The 20,475-nt window shown below is 40.1% G+C and overlaps 1 protein-coding gene across 1 annotated transcript in view; it reads right to left on the bottom strand.

Annotated features, from left to right (window-relative positions):
- SNTG2 (syntrophin gamma 2) overlaps positions 1-20,475 on the bottom strand; it is a 290,940-nt gene that overhangs the window by 41,234 nt on the left and 229,231 nt on the right. The window contains exon 12 of the mRNA XM_063125821.1: positions 11,677-11,793. Within this exon, the coding sequence (XP_062981891.1) occupies positions 11,677-11,793 (117 nt within the window). The remainder of the gene's footprint in view (positions 1-11,676; positions 11,794-20,475) is intronic.

The raw sequence follows: 20,475 nt of genomic DNA, 5'->3' as shown, positions 1-20,475 counted from the left end.
TCATCTATATATTGTTTGTATTTAACATGTGCTTATTGTGTTTGAAATGGCCTGAAGACGTATTCAATAAAATTCCTTATATGATTTTTTTTTAAAAAAAAATCAATTGAAGTAAAACGTTACCACAGAGGTGAGAACCCTCTGTTTCCACATTCACACTCAAGATGAGTTCTGACCTCAGGGAAGAATCGACCACAGAGGTTTCTGAGGTGACTGAGAGAGGTGTTCTGTGCTTAGATTTTCCTCCCCTAGGTTGGAGCTCTGTCTATGGCCTTGAAGAGGAAAATCCACAGAAACCTCTGGTCCCTGCAATACCATTCCTTGGGACCATACAATTGCTCTCTGGGGGCAGAAGCCAATGCTGCCCATCCGCCAGTGGAGCTGGCTGCCAATCCTGGCCTGTGCATGGATAGCCCTGCCAATTCTATTCTGTGAGCGGCCCTTACTGCTTGTTGAATGGCTATTTGGTGCTTCTCGGGGAAACCCAAAATGAGCAGAAATGTTCATTTCTGAAAGGGGACAGGTCAGTAGAGCTCCCGTAAGAGAGCAAAAGAAAAAAAGAAAAGTTAGGCAAAAATTAAAAGTAATCGTCGTTCGTATTATAAAACCTAAAACCTAAAACAAAACCCCACTGTTGTTCATATTCTACAAAATACATTGCCAACGATGTAATAGCCCTCTGCAATCTCACCTAGAGAAGGATAGATTTCCTGGATAAAGACCCAAACCTAACAAAGACTATACAATCCAAGCAGATAGATTAAAGCTTTCTGATATGTCAGTTTTGCTATAAAGGAGCCATTGTGATCAAGGGCTTAAGTCGTTCCTTTCCATTGAATGTTTTCGCTGAAGTCTTCATACAATTCTTGAATAATAGATTAGCTTTTTAAAACTGGTTTAGTCCATCAAGATTGACAGTTCTGATACTCGGCTTTGTCCCTATAATTCAGCATTCATGAATGTGCTGATCTTGGCAAGAAGGGCTGCTTTGACATGTAGTTCCCAGAATGTTCTACGCTGATGTAAGTGGATTTTTCCTGGAATATATATATATATATATATATATATATATATATATATATATTTTCAGCACAACACAATTCTGTGTATGCAAAGATGTGTGTGAAGAGCTTTCTCCTCCATTGAAATGAGGAAGCAGGAGATAGATTTGGGCCACCAACAGCACTAAGAAGTCTTTTGACCAGATAACTGTCTACAATGGTTGGGCGGCTGTACCTCTGATAGATCTGAAAAGGCTAGGTGATCAGGGGTCAAGAGAAGAGGACTCAGGGAGAGAAGCAAACACAAAGATTCCAGCAGAGTATGGGGAGAAAAAAGTGTCTGCATCAAGAGTCTAAATTAGCAGGACTATTCCCAAGGCAAAACAGGAGGGTGAGTCCACCTTCCAGCAGTGGGGGTTCCATAATCCAGTATTACCAGGGGGTATTTCTGTCTAGGAGCCTTCTCCAAGACTCCCCTTCAACTCCTACTCTTGGTGGTTGAAAGGCTGAGGAGTTTTTTATTAGGGCTGTGCATGGACCCCCCAAACCGCTTTGTGGCCTGATCCAGAACTTCCAGATCGGGCCCGAACCGCTTCGGGTCGATCCAACCCTCCCCTCTGTGGAGCAAGTTCTGGAGGGGCGGATTGAGATTTTGCCCCCCTTCCCTACTTACTTTCCTCCGCAGCAGGTGGTGGAGGCAGATAAGTGGGGAAGGGGGGGCAAAATGGGAGCCGAATAAGCCCCCCTTCCCCTGTCCTTTTCCTGGCTCCGTTGCTGTTACCACATGGACTGTGGTGGTGGCGGAGCCAGGTAAGCCCCCTCCCCCCACTTATCTGCCTCCATCACGGTCCGGCACAGGCTTCAATTGAAACCTGCGCCGGACTGCAACGGACACAGGTAAGCCCCCCTCTCCCCTGCCCCCTTACCTGGCTCTGCCACTGTCACTGCACGGACAGTGGCGGCGGTGCCAGGTGAGCCCCCCTCCCCCCACTTACCTGCGATTGGAGCTCTGGATGGAGGCAAACCACTTCGCCTCAATCCGCAGCTCCCCTGACCCGATTAGAATCCGCCTTTGGTGGAGGCGAATCAGGCTGCTCCGCTCCCGCTTATACGACCCGAAATGGAGCGGAGCACAGCCCTATTTTTTTTATTATTAATTTTTCCTTACTGGAATTAAAAGGACTGTGTTTAACCCCTAGAAACGGTTTAGTGTCCTAGTTGCACAGTCACAAGAAGAAACCAATAAGGTACATACGCATGTTTGGGTTCAAGTTGTTCTAGTTATGCTTTCAGGGGCTGAGTATGGGGAACCTGTACCTTCAAAATATTCTTTCCTTGTGTGAAACAAAAAGAAGGTAGAAAGCACAAGAGGTTGAGTTATTCAAGAAGGCATGCTGGGTTGTGGAGGACATGGCATAATCCCCTTTGCCAAGCAAAAACCTTATAACACTGTCCTACTATTAAAGCATTGGGTATTGGCAGCTTTTGGGTTTCTTTCCCCGCTCCATTGGTCTATCTTGGAGAGCTACCTTTCATTTGTAGGCTTTTGGTCTTTTGCTCTTGCTATAGTTGGAAGTTCAAATCCCATAGTCCCTAAGAGAGAAAACAGAGCTAGGTAACTTCAGCAATAATTTTTGTTTTCCCTCTGTCAAGGATTTTTTTCTAATAGTATAGGAAAAATCCATATTGGTGTCTTGCCTGCCCTACAAAACTGAAACCCAAGAATGGACCAAAAAAGTGTGGCTCACAGTGTGGACCTGGCATTAATGATAGATTTACAGGCATGGGGTTCCATTCCTACAGTTTGGCTGGCCAAAATGGAGATAGGACTTGTTCTTTAAAACTCCCCTGCTCCACTGCCATTTCTTCTGCCAAGCACAAATGTATCAGGTGGAAAATTCCATAATAGATGCACACATAAGCATTCATAAATCTCTGAATCAGAAGCTTAATATTTCTTAAGTGGACTAAGGTACTGGACAAGGATGTGCATGACTGAAGATAACCCTATTATCTCATAAATCACGAAGTATGTAGTTTTTTTCAAAGAGTGCAACAAAATCTTATTTAAAATACATCTCCTGCTGATGGGCTCATGGTGTTTTATAGCAAAAAGAGATATGAGTAAAACAGAGCCTTTAAAATGCAAGCATACTAGTCAGAATGACAAATTTGTTTATGGCCTAGCAATTCATTATGGGGAATATGCTAAGATGGCACTAATTATTTTGGCTGCTTCTGTAGAATAAAATTAGAAAATGTACAATTAGTAACAGTAAGACTCTAAATATATTAATTCAAGAAAGTAGAATTACAGAAACATTAAGTTTGAAAGCATGAAATTACAAAATATTAGTGGGAGAATGTGATGTATATCCAGGATGTGCTTCTCAAGGTCTTTTACATTTCTGTCCCTGGCTCTTATTCTGATTAATCTGTAGGTCATTAACAATTATTATTTTAAAAACTATATTGTTTTAAAGTTTTGGAAAATGGAATGGATAAGTGGCCTATTACAATGCATGCAGGTTGAGATCTACTAAATAGCTGTGTTAGTAAAAACATGACCATGTAAGGCCCATTGGACATTTCTTTTGTTTCCTTTTCACAAGGAGTAATGCTGTTGTGTGACTTGGGTCACTTGTATAAATTATCTGGATCAGTTGCACTGTATCTCTTTAGCATATTTATTGCCTGACTGTGGATTGCACAGTTGGTTGGTGGGAGGGGCAGAAAGGGTGGAGGATGAATGGCCATGCCATTGGATCTAGATGAGATTAGATTGATAGATCACTCTATTTCCAGCCGATATCACTTTGGCATGCATTCACACATAAACTGTTTCCTAGATTAACCTGCAATCATACAAGTAAGAACATCACTTGATTACTCTGGCATTCAAATTTGTATGTGGGCACCACTGAAAAGCATTGTCTTTGAGCTGACTCGTGCCTCTCAACAGAAAAAGGGCTGCCCACCCCTGATGTATAAGAACGTTGGGATATTGAGCAGTATAAAAGTACTGTGGATAAATGAATAAATAAAATGCTACAGTAAATTCTTTTTACTTCTTCAGATAGCACTGGAAAAAGCCTGGAGAAATTACATAGCCTCTCCTTGTGCTTTAATAGTTTTTATCAGTTTATTCTAGCTTTAGAAGATCATCAGAGGGGGGTATCGTGTTTCTCTACCGTCGCTTTGCCTCCTGCTCCTGTCCCACAATAGGAATGAACAGCTTCTGCTTTCTTCACACAGGGAAAAAAGAGGAAGCAAGGAATGACCACGTGGCCCATTCAGTAGGCGGTTTTATCTCGCAGCTGCTCCTGCAAACAGCAGGAAATGGCGGCAAGTTCCATTACTGCAAAAAACACCAGATTTCTGGGTCTTATTTTTTGACGGAAAAAAGAGCAGAAGGAGCAGGAGATGCACAGGAGGTGGACGTTGTTGTCAAAAGGACCAGCAAACATCCGTGAGTGGCCAGTAACAAGCAAGCTATAAAAGCTCATCTTATGACATTCTAAGGTTCTTAAACTCATATGGATATTAGATTTTACAGTAAACAGGTTTCATGTTATTTATTAAATAAAACTGTTGTAAATATTGAACATACATTTGCAAAAGATTTAGTATTATGATGAAACAGTAAAGTACACAACATGAAGAATTTTGTCAGTATTATTCAAACAAAGGCATACATTTGGTATCTTAACTTTTTTACGCATAAATTATTATCAGGGTGGAGCAAATATGAGTGTGACAGTACTTCTTATCTCTTCAAATCTGAAAACCACAATTAAAATGTACAATAAAAGTTCATTTTAAAGATATATAGTTTATTGCCTTAATACTTCCTTTCTACTTCATTTTAGCATTTTAAACAAGATACAGGGACTTTAAGGAGACACTATTTTTAAAAAAATGTGCTTGACCCCATTGGCAATTAACATTCCTACTTTAAGAAAAGCTTAGTCACCACTATGTGGTGTTTTTTTAATTGCTGTTGAGGAACGCCTGACAACATAATTTGAAAACCACTGAATTAAAGGTAATCAACATATTTGGTGTTTCTCTTTAGAAACCTCCTATCAGATGATACACATTTAAAATTATTCTACCTATCCAAGACTGGAAGCTAACATTTGTTGGCAACTTCAATGGGAAGGTAAATAAAACACCTGGAACAGAATTTTTATAGATAAAATGAATGTGTTTTTAAAATTAGGTTTTATTATTTAAATCATATTTTTTTTTCATTTAAATTGGACTGCATTTATTTTTATTGAGTTTTAATATATAATCCCTTTAAAATGACCTGGTTTAAATGAACCTGGAGTTAAAAGCAAGTTAGAAAAACCTAATCTCTTAAATACTAAATAATCTCTTAAAACTAAATCCATGACCCTCAATCAAACACATTGGCTGTGTTCACACATTATTTTTATTTATTTATTTATTAAATGTATATACCGCCTCATAGCTGAAGCTCTCTGGGAGGTTTACACATCATGCTTAGCCAAAAAATATGGGTTAATAAATTAAACGAGGATGTGAATAGGCAGGGTGCTGATACGTGCAGCCTCTTTGTTTCACATGAGCAGATAATCTAACAGGAAATAATACTTTTAAGTGAAACCAAGCAAACTAGGATCCATAAACCTGGATTCCCTGGGTGTATTTACCCATTATCCCATCTCCAGATGCTAGTTTACCCACTCGGATGAAGAGAGAACCTAAATTAGAGCTCTGTGCATCAGCACGCTCCTCATTCACATCCTGTTTTATTACGCCATAATTTTTGGCTTAAAGTGATATGAGAATGTGGACATTGAGTTAATGCCTACTTCTCTAGGGTGGGCAACCTGCAGCCCTTGGCCTAATTTCATGTAGCCTCTGGCCTAACTTCAAAGGTCCTCTGCATGAGATCAGTTCAGACCTCTGGGAAGAGTGATCTGTCCCTTTCCTGGCAGCTCAATGAATGGGAAGGAAGAAGGAGAGAGAGAAAGTAGGTAGCAGGAAGAGGAAGTAAAGATAGTGGCAAAGATAGAAAAGGGCAACCCATCCATGTTTGGCTCTAACCCTATCCACCACTGGCATTAGCCCTGCTTACCATGGACAGGCATCCCCCCTGACTGCTTACTCATGAAGGGAAAAGGTTGCCCACTCCTGATGTAAAAGAATGTATCAAGGACAGAAACATCTATCCTTTGAGGTCAAGAATTATACATATGGCACAATAGGACACTTACAATCTATTATTGTACATATATAGACTCTGTAATCCAAACAGCACAGCCATTTAATTTCTACCTCATTCAGAAATCCAGTTCTGCTCAGTGACTACCAGACCTTGCTCTTGGACACTTTATATTCAAGTAAGGGATTATTCATAGTGTCCTCATATGTTTAACGAGAGTGAAGTAAAAACCATTAATTTCTCTCCTGTCTCTAAACAGATATAAATTATGTCATGCTCAAAAGATACATGTCTTAAAGTATTGGTTTATTATTCTCCAAGGAGATATAACGTTTCTGTTTAATTACAAATGAAGCTGCATTAATGGTTATAGCCACCAATTAGCATGCATGCTTATTCAGGAAACATAAGGACTAGAGATTGGAAACTTAATGAGCAGTGTGATCATATACATAACTACTCAGAAGTTTTCAATGGGACTTATTCCCAAGTAAGTATGCGTAAGATTGCAACTCAAACCTGCACTGAAAATTTATGCTTTAAATAGATTTAAATAGTTTCTTGATTTAAAATAGTGTTTAATTGCCTTGTCAGCTAAACCTTTCTGATAAAATTCTAAATATTTCCACTGGAATATATGCCTGCATTACAACTATTTGCATTATTGCAGTGCTTGAAAAATGAAGTTAACCTTGTAAGGCATTTGGAAAATCCCTGTAACACCTGTTTGTTAGTTCTGCCAGCTTTTAGGATTGGACCATAACAAACCGATTTTTGGCCTCTACAGTGATCTTTGTGTCAGTATGGATTGCTGACGATAGAGGCAGAACTATAAAGTTGCAAAACTACATAGTGTGTAATTGTGTTCAAGAGGTCAACATCTTTTCATTGCTATTATAGCTGTGCTGGTTATATACTACGAAAGAGATCTTCATATATATCTTTCATTGTGCTGTTGTTCAATCCACCAAGAGACGTTGAATAATTAAAGGTTATGACTTGGATGACTTTGTTTAAGAATACTCTATTCAATATTCTTTTAAAGAACCCCTTAAAAAGTCCTGACTTAGTAACTGTGGAACCTGAAATTGTATTTGCCCTATGACACACACACACACACACACACACACACTGTGAAGTGAAGCCAGGCTTTTGTTTTGTTCCGCCTCACAGAAGAAAGAGTAAGAAAGAACATATACGTTTCAAAATGCTGAGGTCTTTTTTTCTTTCCAGAAGTAATATGACCATTGACATGTAAAATCCTACATTGAAATCTTGAATCGAAGTCTTTGAACCAAAGGTGTGGTACTCTTTCTAGTTTGACATTTGGACTCCAACAGTGGTCAGATGTCCTGGGAAACTCATAAGTAGAAATGATAAAAAGCCGTTCACTGTTAGTTGCCTAACTGGCCAAATAAGAAATGATGTTTGGAAGTTCTTCACAATGTATTTGGAATATACATCATGGCTATTACTATGTTTTGATTTTTTACTGTTTTAATCTTAATGGTTTAAAGCACACTGCTCCAGCTGCCAACCTCCTCCTTGTGTTTGCTTATTCTTGGGCTGTGCTGTAATGGGCCAAAAACTGAGGCCTTAGCTAGACGGGGCAAAATCCCGGGGCGATCCCTGAGATCGTCCCTGTGCATCCACATTACACACAGGGGATCCTGGGATCAGGGAGGGATGATCCCTCCCTTGCACTCAGATTTTGCCCTACACTTTAGGCCTGCTTTTTCTGCAGGTGTCGCGGTTTGTCCTGGTTCCTCACGGTTTCTCGCGAGGAGCCGGGAACCATGCACAGGGTGCAGAGCTCTTCAGGAGCACTGCGTCCATCGGGGGTGGGGTGGAGGGAATGGGGAAAATCTTTAAAAAAAACAAAACAAAAAAAACCCTTACCTTTTGTGCATGAGCACTTGTGCGCATCTTCTTCTTTAAGAAAAAAACCAAAATGGCGGGTGCAACGCCTCTCCCTCTGAGGTCATCGCGTGCCGCGTGTGAACAGAGGGGGAGATCTCGTGATAAAAATATCGCAAAATCTTCACCCCTCCATCCCGCCAGACCGGTAGGTCTAGCTAAGGCCTCAGTGGCCACTTGACTCCCTATCCCTTTACAATGCTGCCACAGGGTAAGCCCACTTAGGTGCAAGATAGATGCTGAAGATGGTGGCTGCAGTGCTGTTGGGAGACTGAAATGATAGCAAGTTCGGGGGTGGGGTGTCATTAGTGCTGAGGAAAGCTTGCCCAGGGCCCCCAAAAATCTGGAGCCAGAACTGAGTAAGGCAAAACTTTCCTTTGTAGAAGACTTGTTCTTTATTCTTTTCTGTATGCTTTTAAAAAACTCTGGTTATTATTACCCATCAGTTACATATGGAGAGGGCCTTTTCGGTGATGGCCCCCCGACTGTGGAATGATCTCCCTGATGAGGCTCACCGGGCACCTACACTGTTATTTTTCAGGCGCCATGTCAAGACTTTTCTCTTCTCCCAGGCATTTAACAGCATTTAACAACGCTAAGTTTGTTTTCTAATGGACCCCAGTTTTTTAAATGGATACTGTTGTTTTTATGTTTCTGATGGTTTTTAAATTTTGTATACTTTTTAATGTTTACTGTTTTAACTTTTGTGAACTGCCCAGAGAGCTTCGGCTGTGGGGCAGTATATAAACGTAATAAATAAATAAATAAAATAAATAAAAGACATCTGTAATCTAAGAAGTTATGTTAGTTTTGGCCCCTATTTAAAAAAGACAAAATGATGATGGAGCTGTTATCCAATGTAATGTAGAATGCATTCGGTGCTTTCATATATAACTGAGATTAGGTAAGTGATGACCAAATCTGGGTCTTCTCTACAGTGGTCTACTGGCTTGAAATGCTCTATATGACTAGCATGTTGCTGTATAAATTTTAAGCACCAGATGAAAACTGATTTTTTTTAAAATTAAAGACATTATGTTGTTTTATTTTCTGCTCCTCTTAATATTGTTGTTGACTTATTGCTATTTCATTATCTGTGTTTACATGTTATTCCTGTTTTCAGCTTTAATTGTTTTATTATTTACGCATTTTGAAAGTTATGGTTTTTGTCATGATGTTTAGTGATAAGTTGGAGTAAAATATCTAAACAAAGTTGAGTTTGTTATACCTTAATGTAACATGAACAAAGTTTAAGTCAAATAAACTTCTTCTGTTATACCCATATGTCTAGTCTTTATGATGCAATTAAGAACAGCTTGTTCTTGTTGACCATTCTTCAAATTAGTGGTGCTAATTAGTGCTAATGACAATATTGCTTTTTTGTGATGGGCACACCTATTTATAAGAAGCCAAACTAGTTGTCAACACATTTTATTTAACAGCTGCACTTAAGAACAGAAGGAAGCCGGCAAGCTGTCAATGCTAGGATGCAAAAAATAAATAGGTGTTGCTTTGTAAATTGTGTGTGTGCATGTGTGCATATGTGTGTGTGTGTGTGTGTGCATGCATATTCTCCCTCCAAAAGTTGTTTCCCTGTATATGTCCATAGGCATAAAGAATGTTTAAACATCATATTGCACTATGTGTTCAAAATGTGACTGGCCTTTAATACTTTTACATTACGCCTGTATGTAATGTTAAGCAATAGAGCAGAGAGAGAAAAAAATAAGCCAAATGCAAAGAGGAAGTTTTTTTGGGTCCCATTTGGTCAGCATGAACCTACAATTAGTGATATTCCTACGTTCCATTTGCATATTATTTGGTTTCCCTAATATTTCAGCTTTCCAACATAGCTTGACAAAGTTCTTGCTCTTTTAAAGATACATTTAGAAATATTCAGACAAAACATGAAAAGGGCTCAAATATTTAGTGACGCAACATAGTGTTTTGAATGGCTGCCTTGTCCTCAAGTTTTCCTCTCCAGTCATTTTTTCTACTGTACTCTCCAAGGCTGGTGTCAAGTGTAGGCATGGTGGGTTACCTGCTGAGGACCCACCCCCCAGCACGGAACCTCTGACAAGAGTTCCTTGGTGTTGCTCCTCCTCTTCACCATAGCAACCTGCTTGTTCTCCTGCCTCTTGCTCTGGTCCAGATGACAGTGGTGGTAAGAAGGAGGAGCAGGAGATGCCACTGACTACTTACCCACTGGTTCTCTGCCTGTCCAGCAAGTAAGTAGTAGCAATTATGAGAAAAAGGATGAGGAGCAGGAGCAGCTGGCCACAATGGCGGTGACTCACTGAAAGGGAGGGGTATTGGGCTGTCTTGCTCAAATTCTCCCCTCCCCTGGCAAAAACATGGAGTCGACACTGTCTATTACTTATCACTGCACATCTTCCATACCACAACACACATTGCCTCTCAACTCAATGTTTCAAAGTATCAACTAAGAAGTCAAGAATAAAGTGTGCAGATTAATACAACATGCATGAAATAATTATACTCTTATAAACGGTTGATTCACATAGTCCACTTATTTATTTTCCTTAACTCAAACATTTTGTTTCTGAACAACAGGACTTTAGTTGCCACTGTCTGTAAGACAATTTTGTTACTTGGGCAGGATCTACACTATGGCTTATAACGGTTTATAATGGTTATGACAACTGTTCAGGCCCAGGACACATTACATATACCGTTTTCATACTGTTTTTAAAGTGTTATATCCTACTTGGTGTAGATCAGCCCCAGGGCTTTTGGGGTGGTGGTGGGGAGTTCCACATTTAAAACACTGATTTTCTTCCTACTTTGTATTACTAGGTTTTTGTACCTAAATGTTTCCCTACTCTTATGTTAAGTAAAATAACCAATATCTTGATCCTAACCTTTACGTTAAGCTTTTGTATTTCCTTCTTCTCATCGAAGCATCATATTGGCCACAATTAAAGACAGAAGAGGTTGCACTCTAAACCTAATGGTAAAATAATATTTTTTGTCTTTAAAGAGACTCTGCTCTCATGACAGATTCTTGAGTTGTGATAAAAGAGCACTTTTGAGATTAACTAGAAAGATATATATAAGACTTACATTTAGATCTACATTTTTAGATGTGTAAGACTTACATGAAGTAACTACTTTTGAGACTCCCCCAAGAAGCAATGCAGTTTGTGAAGAAATGGGTAAAAAGCCCTATTGCTCATTTAAAAGCCTTCTGTATCGTGCTCCAGATCCTAATATTCAACACTAACCTAATCTTTCTCAATCCCCCACTGCAATGGCAATGTAATAGTCACCTCGTGACACTTTAGGTCGTAGGACCAGGGCTTCAAACCGAGCTGAAAAGCAAAGAAGCCTCCCATGCCATTATGAAAGCTTTGAATAGTCCTTACCCCATAGATTTTGATTTTTTTTTTTTTTTTTGCATGGGAGGGAAAGATTAAAGGTGTCTGAGTTATTATGCTGTTCCTTTTGTGCATCCCACCTTGCTTCATTATCTGGTAGGAAGGGTCATCTTCCATTCTGACAGAAAGGATTTCAAAAACCATCACACACAAAATAGTTGCTTACCGGTGGTGTGCTGAAAATGTAGACTGATGAACCCTTCAGTGCCAGGAACTTGAATTTATAGAGCTGCGGGGAGTCTGCTCCCTGGAGCCGCTCATTCACCCACCCCATATGTATCACCTGCAGAATAAAATCTTTGAAAATTACTTTCAACTCAGCTTGCCGGCATCATCATAGAACAGTAAGTGTATTTCGTCCTGAACATCACTTTCATAATGGAAGGAAGAGAACACAAGGCTTTTGTCTTATACACACAAATGCTCTAAGGTCTCTATGGAATAAATTCTCCATGCATGTGCATTGTCTGTGAATCTTTGTTCTTGTCTGTGTTCCTAAAGCCAGCTGCTGAAATGAATTGCAATATAGAAACTGAGCAATATGGAACAGAAAAACTTCTTTTAAAGACCTGTGCATAGCACTGTAACTATGGGAATCTGAGTAATGTGCACAGAAGTATTAATTTGTGGGCATGTACGTATCCCATAGCCATGAGCTATGTGAGAGGCCATAGGGCAGTGATAGAGCACATGCGTTGCATGCAGGAAGTCCAAGTTTTAATCTCCAGGGATCTTAAATAGTAGGATTGGGAAAAGACGTCTTACCCAAGCCCTGGAAAGCTACAGGCAGTAAAAGAAGATAATAATACTGGGGTAGATGGATCAACAGTTTGACTCTGTGTAAGGCAGCTTCGTATGTTCATACATCACACATTTCTTTATAGAGGCAAGTCTTAATTTGATTTACTTAACCTTGGTTATATTTAATACAGAACTATTTGTTTGGAGGCTACTGCTGCATCATTCTGAATGATAGCATTAACATTTTAAAATCAGATTATAAGAAATGCCCAACATATATATTGTCCTGATTCTTACCAATATTAGGCTAAACTATAGAATAAATAAAATATTTCTCACCAAAACATAATAGGTTAGGTCCATAGAGGTGGAAGCAGCATTCCAGGCATAGAACAGGGCTTTCCTGGCCCCTTCTGCCCTCTGCATTCCCTCCGCCCCCGAAAAGCCATTCATAACTGTCAGAGGGCCCTCTCGAATGGTTTGAGGTAGGGCATGAAATGGTGGAATTGACAGAAATGGGAAAGGCCACCTTTTACATGAGCATAAGTGCCTTTCCAATTGTCCAGGGCACCTTTTGACTCAAGCCTCACTCCTTATCAAAGTTTTAATAGTTTCATTTAAAATATACCTCGTCATTCATCACAACAGTAGCTGTGACTGAAATATATACATACATTGTGGGATAAATTTGATTTAGGTAATTTAATTAAGCATAATTACAATAATTGTGAACCGCCCAGAGAGCTTCGGCTATTGGGCGGTATAGAAATGTAATAAATAAATAAATAAATAAATAAATAAATAAATAAATAAACAAACACCCTTGTTCTTCAAAATACCCATGACTGAAATGCATGCACATTGTAGGGAAATTTCCTTTTCTATAAGCAAGTACTGAATCGTCTCCTGAATTCTCTTCTGGGGAAGGAAGAGCTCTGTCTGTCAGTGGAAGGAACTCTGATCAAGTGGAGGTTTCCAGTGAAGAAAGAGAGGGTGGATGGGATTTTTGGACCCCTCTGCAGCTCCCTGCACCACCCCATACATTATTCCAGAGATTTCCCAACCCTTGGGGAACCCTCTGATGTGCAAGAAGTTGGAGGGGAAGGATGAATTGGTGAAAACTCTCTGCCCTCTTCCACCGCTGGGAACTTCTGTGGTAAGAACTCTGCCCAAGGTTTGTTGTGAGTGCATGTAAGTGCTGAGGACGGGAAGTTATCAATAGCTAGCCCTTTCCAGGAAAATGTAGTCCTAATATGGCAGGCAAATGTTAGTATGAATGTTTAGGGTTTAGGGCTAGCTGTTGATAACCTCAATTATTTCTTGACCTGCAAACAATTCTGTTACGATACATCCTGACTCTTCTCTACTCTGCTTGTGGCACAATATGTTTCATTTATTTATATTTCTATCCCATTCTTTCTTTAAGGAGCAATGACTAGAGGATATGGGGTTATACTTTCATAAGAATGCTTAGGACAGAGATCTCAATGTGTAGGTTTCAACTAAATAACCAGAGATCAGTGCCAGACATTGTGCTATGGCTAATGTATATACCTGCCCAAGACTTGAGAACGGTTGGAGGAACCCTCCTCTGTGTCCCACCAATGGAAACATACACTATGGTGGCACATGCGAGAGGCCTTTCTCTGTTGTGGTATGCTGGCTGTGGAATGCCCCGCCCCCGGAGGCCTGACTGGCGACAACGCTGACTTTATTCTGGTGCCAAGTAAAGACATGGCTTTTTAACAAAGCCTTTGATGGGTAAATTCACCAAGCTTGCACATTGTTTTAATTGCTTTAATTGGTTTTTACTGCTTTTAAATTTTATTCTGGTTTTAGCTTGATTAATAGTTTATTTTTTTGCTGTGTATATTTATTGTTTTATATTTCTGCATGATTTTAACTGTATGCCGCCCAGAGATCCTAGTGATATAGGGCAGGATACAAATGTTTTAATAAATAAATAAAAAATGGAAAAAAAATAGTCTTGGATCTAACAGAACTCAAGCGGGAGCAGTGGGAGTTCTGTTCAAGTGGGAGTTCTGTTCATGAAAAGGGGAATGTATCATCCATGCTCCATGAAACATCTCAAATGGGTCATCTACAGGAGTGTTGTTGTTGCTTTGCCTGTTTTTCTGTTTTTTTGGAGAGTGCCCCAAAAATGGTGGCTCAGGAGTAAGGGGCTGCATGCGCGCACACACCCCTTAGTGATCCTAATGCAGACCACTCTTTTCTCACGCTAGCAGGATGGAAAGAACAATCTGGATCAGGATCGCTGCAAGAGGAAATTCAACAGGGTTGGGGAGGGCTTGGGGAGCTGCAGTTAATGCCTTGGGGGGGCACATGTGGCTCCAGGGCCATAGGTTGTGCACCCCTGCAGGAGTGGAAAAGAGGCTGAGTAAAATCCCATTCTCTGAATCCCATTCTCTCATTCCATACAATTCTGCATGGAACTGATAGATATCTTTCTGGGTAGATATTTCCAGGATTGCACTGCACATCTCTATGGTTAAACAAAATATTTTATTATGTTAAATTTGCTTCGGTGACATTTTTTTTTTGCATATGAAGAGCTATTCTCCCTGTTTTAAAAAAAAATGGTGAAAAGGACATAGAGAAAAGGTAAAGATTAAAAGAAAATATGGCTTTTATATTTCTGCACAATTTATTTTGGAGATGTTAAGTATCATTATGATAAATATAGCATGGCAAACTGCTGAGCATGAAACTGGGGAACAAATAGGCTGGCAGGGTTGTAACATCATGCAATTGAAAATGGGAACAATGACTTCAGCAGGAGCATGATCTGCCTTTAAGTAAGTAATTAATGGCTTGCCATTGAGCGTCGTGCTGCAATAAAAAATTAGGAAGGCAAAGAAAGTTGTCGCTTCAGACATCTTGGGCTGTTTGTTTGGGCTATTTATTCAAATACAAATGAACAGTTGGTGACAGCAATTATATAGAATGGTGGAGAAACTAAGGAAAGAGAAACTGTCACAGATTTTGCCTCTCTGGAATGCTGCATGTCTCACATGAATAAATAAATGATAGTCAAAGCTGGTGAGTGTTGCCAGGTTAAGAGCCTGAAGTTCTAAAACAAGCTAACATGCTAATTATATAATAGGCTATTTTAAATACTTCAAAATCAACTGGTTTAATTGAACAGTAGGGCATAGATTTGAGGAGCAAATTTTTAATGCCATTATTGCTAACTTTCTAAAACTACACAATTTATTGCACACCCAGCATTTTGTCGATTTAATTTTATCAGCTATCCGTTCATAAATACCTGTGGAAGTATATCACTAGTCTTATCCATCAAAATGTGTTACACCAACACATATTACACCAACTTTAAAATCACTTCACTGGCTGCAAATTAGTTTCTGGGCAAAATATAAAGTGTTGGTTATTACCTTTAAAGCCGTACATGGTTTGGGTCCAAGTTACCTGTGGGATTGCCTTCTCCTGTACAATCCATCCCACACACTCAGGTCCTCTGGGAAGAATTTACTCCAGTCAGCCAAAACTAGGCTGACAACTATTACCCAGAGGTAATAGTTCTCTTCTGCCACTCCCAGACTGGAACGGCCTGCCAGGAGAGATTCGTCAACTTAACAGTCTTTCCAAATTTAAGAAGGCTATAAAGACTGATCTCTTCTGGCAGCCTACCCATTCAAATTTTAATATGTTTGCTTTATAAGTTTTTGGTTTTACATGTTTTTCGTTTTATATGTATTAGTTTTATATGTTTGGGTATTTGTCAAGGGACCATTGATCTGCTGCCCCATCTCTCCTTCTCTTCTATTGAGTCAAGCATAAGGCAGCAACAGCGAAAAAGCCGGTGTCACCAGAAAGCAGTGCTGCTGCATCCACCATTTTAATTTCCTCCAGATGGATTGTGGGGAAATTAAAATGGCAGGCACAGCAGCAGTGCTCGTCAGCAAGACTAGTTCTTTTGCTGCTGCTGGCACCTCAAAGGAAGGGGAAAGAAAGGGAGGTGATCACTTTTGCAGGCCTCACTTTTGCTCTCTAAGGGAGTGGGCTTGGCCAACTTCTCTGGATCCACCGTTGCTGATGTCGCCACTGCCTGTAAAGGAGGGGACGTTGCCATTTCTGCTGTCCATGGGGGATGGCCTTTGCCAACTCATCTATTGCTGATGCTTATAAGGGGACTTCTCTGGCTCTGTTACCTGAAAAAAGGGGGGGCTTCACCACCACTAAGGCCTCACTGGAGGGCTGCTAAGGCCCCTGCTACTCCTTGTGTTGGTCCTATGCTCAGAGCAGTATTTTAACCCCTTAATGTATCCTGCCAACTTAATATGTGAAAATAATAAAATCCTTGACCTGCTCATGGAGCAGGGAGAGATGGGACCAGCAAGAGTGGCAAGCAATAAATGCGGGTGAATGCAATTACTTGTACTTATAGTTTGGGTGCAATGCAAGGCATGCACTCTGGTACAGGTTTTATTGAATTCCACAGGGCTTATTTCTGAGCAAATATGCATAGGAGTGTGTTCTATATTAAAACTTAATGGCCTTATTTATTTATTTTTTAAAAAATCTGCTTCTCTGTAGTAAGCTGTTTCATTTCCTCAAATATGGAAAATAAATGAATAACAACCATTACAAACCTGTTGTACAAGCTCTGAAAATATTTCACAATACTTTAGAAATAAAGCTAGATTGATACTTGATCAATTGTTCCTATTAAGCTGATAAAATACCCAATTTTAGTTTTAGAAGAACTTTTTAAAAACTACATATAAGTTAAAGAATAAGGCCGTGTTGGCTTTTTACCTACTCTGTACACAGATAGCATCATCTAATTCAATGTTTTGTTAAAAATAAACAATGATCCAATAATGTGTGTGTGTGTGTTATTAGAAACTGAGTCACAAATCTAGCTGCCTCCTAAAATAACAAAGAACGAAGTGCTTTCAATCTTCTGAGCGCTATGATAAACTATACAAGTAGAATAAAAAAGTGTAAACATTCTACAAGTTCCAAAAAGATGATACGTTATTGTTATTGAACTGCCATTTCATTTTGTATTGAGACAGATATATGAACCTTAAAACAAAACCAAAAAAGCTTCACAGAGAAACACAATATATTTATAAAGAATAGCTTATAGTGAATTTAAAGTAGTTAGGATGATGCATTTTGCTTTTACAGGAATAACTGGATTTGTCCAATATCGAATCTGTACAGCTAAAAATTCTTGAGTGAATTTTTGCAGCAAAGATAAAATAAGCAGAAGTGTAATTTCAGACATGAATAGGAAGAACGTAGGAAGCTGCCTTGTACCAAGTAAGTTCAATGATTGATTCAGCTCCGTATTATGAACAGTGACTTACAATGACTCAGGGTTTAGGTTCTTTCTCAGTCCGACTCAGAGATGCCTGAGGTTGAACCTGGGACATCTTGCACGCAAACTATGAGCTCTAACAAGATGGGAGAAAAAATAGTTCTGTCCGAATGTTTTTTGTGAATTTAACAATTTTGCATCTAATTGCACCAGAACAGAGTGCACATCAAAACCCACACTTTCCTTAATTCACTGCTACAGTTCTTTACTCAGAAAACAGCACAAAAATATGCACATTATGGAAACTTGCACAAAAATCCATACGCTATGGAAAAGTTCATACAAAAATGTGCACGATAGTGAAAGTAATGCATAAAAAACATTACTACAGGGGAAATAGCATGCACAAAAATGTGAACATTTAGAAAAGTGCACCTAAAAGTCCATATATTAGGAAAGGTGCATATAAAATGCATATGAATTTTTGTGCAAACTATTTAAAAATAAAATTCATGCAGTGGTGCATAATCTGGGCTTCACGGAACGTAACATTGGAGAAATGAAAAAGTGAATGGAACCAAAACTGATAGATTTACCCATCTCTGTTTGCCACAGTGTGACAGCTTTGAGTGAAGAGAGAAAGTGTCAAGGCGTGCTTCTAGTATTTCCATAGATGATTAATCAAAGCAAGGACTCATGCATCTCCACCATGGTAAGAAGCATGTGCTCACAATATAAAGGAGATGCGCATGTGTTTTTGCTATACATGGATGCAGGAACAATGACTCAGTCTTGCTTCCTGTATTTCAACATATCATAACGTCTCAGGTGGCTCTGTTGTTCATACTATCTACTTGTAAACCTGTTAGCGATGCATACTATACACTTATGTGCATATATATTTTCTTCATGGATGTACTACTATAATTGAGATCAATTAATTTCTAAAAAGGAAATGGCTGAGACTCAAATTTGATTAGAAACCTTTCTCATCCCAAATATATGGAGGTTGGATGTGGTAGCAGAATTCACTGAGTCTGTTGCGACTTGAACACAAAAAACTTCACAATTTATTGTACCCTCTGCTCACAACATGTTTTTATATGTGACATATTAAAGTCATAATAATCAGAATGTTCAATTCCCTGTTGCCAAGCTTTACAATCATTGTTGTAGTTTTCTTTTCTGCAACGACCACCAGAGATCAGCTTCATCTAGACATTAATGTTTTTGTTGACAACTAAATGGTCTTCAAATTCTCTACTGAAGTGAACTCTATGTACTGAATGCTTACTAATAAGTAAATCTGAAGTGAAATCTGGAGAGATGCATGTACCATTTGTATGGTGTTCTCATCTCCCCACACTCTCGTTTCACTTTCAGAAAATGCAGGTGTTCCTCAAGTAGCGAAAAATGGTTTGGGGATTGGGGGTTGTAACCAACTGTGGCTTTAGCTAGTCCTAAGGTTTATCCCAGGATCATCCCGGGGTCATCCCTGTGCCTCTAAAAGGTCTGGGTTTTTCCTGCCCCTACAGAATACCCCACATGCCCTAAATCTGCTCTGGAGAGCAGATTTGGAGAAGGCACAGGGGGTGAGAGAATAAGGAAAAGTCCTGTTTAATGAATGGAGGTCTGCTCACACACTGTTGGAAGAATCCCTGTGTGCTGAAATCTATTCAGATAGGAAATGGGGGGTAGCACATGGGTGGCATTTGGTGATGAAAGCTGAAAAACAGAGTTTTATTTATTTATTTATTTATTACATTTCTATACCGCCCAATAGCCAGAGCTTTCTGGCGGTTCAGTTGGATTATACCTCCTCATAGCAGAAGCTATTCATTATTTTATTTTATTTTTATAATTGAAAGTTTTAGAATTCATTATTATTATTATTATTATTATTAATAATAATAATAATAATAATAATTTATATATTTATTTATATAGCACCATCAGTGTACATGGTGCTGTACAGAGTAATATAATGAAATTCCAGTACTACCTGAACATGGCGAAGACCCTGATATTTTTGTAGTGGGTCTAAGGCCTAATCTACATCAAGCAGGATATTGCACTATGTAAGTGGTGTAAAAGGCAGGAGCTAAGTGCAATATAGCATTATGAAAGCAGTATATGGTATGTTTCAATGGGCCCCAACAGTTGTCAGTGCACTTCAATACCGCTATAAAGCAATAGTGTGGCTCTCTCCTTTTATATACCGCTTTCATGCCACTTTCATAGTGCAATATCCTGCTTGGTGTAGATTAGGCCTAAGTGACTAACCTACTTCACTGCTTCCCTTGTGTACCCTTGTGCTCCAATAGCCTTATAATGGCAAAGCCCTCCGTTGGCACACTCAGCAACTCAGGTTCTTCCATACTGGCTACCCATACACCAGGCAAGAGCTTGAGTAGCTCCACTTCATGGATCTGGGGGCCTTCCTAGACGAGGCCTTAGCGCGCATTCTGTCCCGGCTTCCCTGCTGTGCGTCCAGATGACGCACAGGGGAATCCGCAGACAGGCCGCGCTGAGGCCTGGTCTTACGCGCCATAAGCGAAGTCGCTTATGGCGCACCTTTTCCCCAGCTCCGGCCTCAGGCCGAGGCTGGGGGAAGTGTGGAGAGTTCCGCGGCTTTTTGCGGCTCCTCGCTTACTCGCGAGGAGCCACAAAAAGCCGCGGACCAGGCACAGCGCGGACCGGGCACAGCGCGGACCGGGCACAGCGCGGACCGGGCACATCGGCGGGGGGGGGCCCTGAAGGATCACAGGGTGGGTGGCAGGGTGGGTGGCACGGGGGGAGGCCGGGTGCGATCGCGCCGCGCGCCGCCCGGGCAATGCCGCCCCATGCCAGGCATTGCCCGGGCTCGGGCGGCGCACGGTGCGATCGCACCTGGCCTCCCCCCGTGCCACCCAC

This window comes from Elgaria multicarinata, chromosome 4 (assembly GCF_023053635.1).
Source record: "Elgaria multicarinata webbii isolate HBS135686 ecotype San Diego chromosome 4, rElgMul1.1.pri, whole genome shotgun sequence".
In the NCBI taxonomy this organism is placed as follows: Eukaryota; Metazoa; Chordata; class Lepidosauria; order Squamata; family Anguidae; genus Elgaria; species Elgaria multicarinata.
The sequence above is the reverse complement of the archived record's forward strand: the minus strand, read 5'-3'. Positions and strand labels throughout refer to the sequence as shown.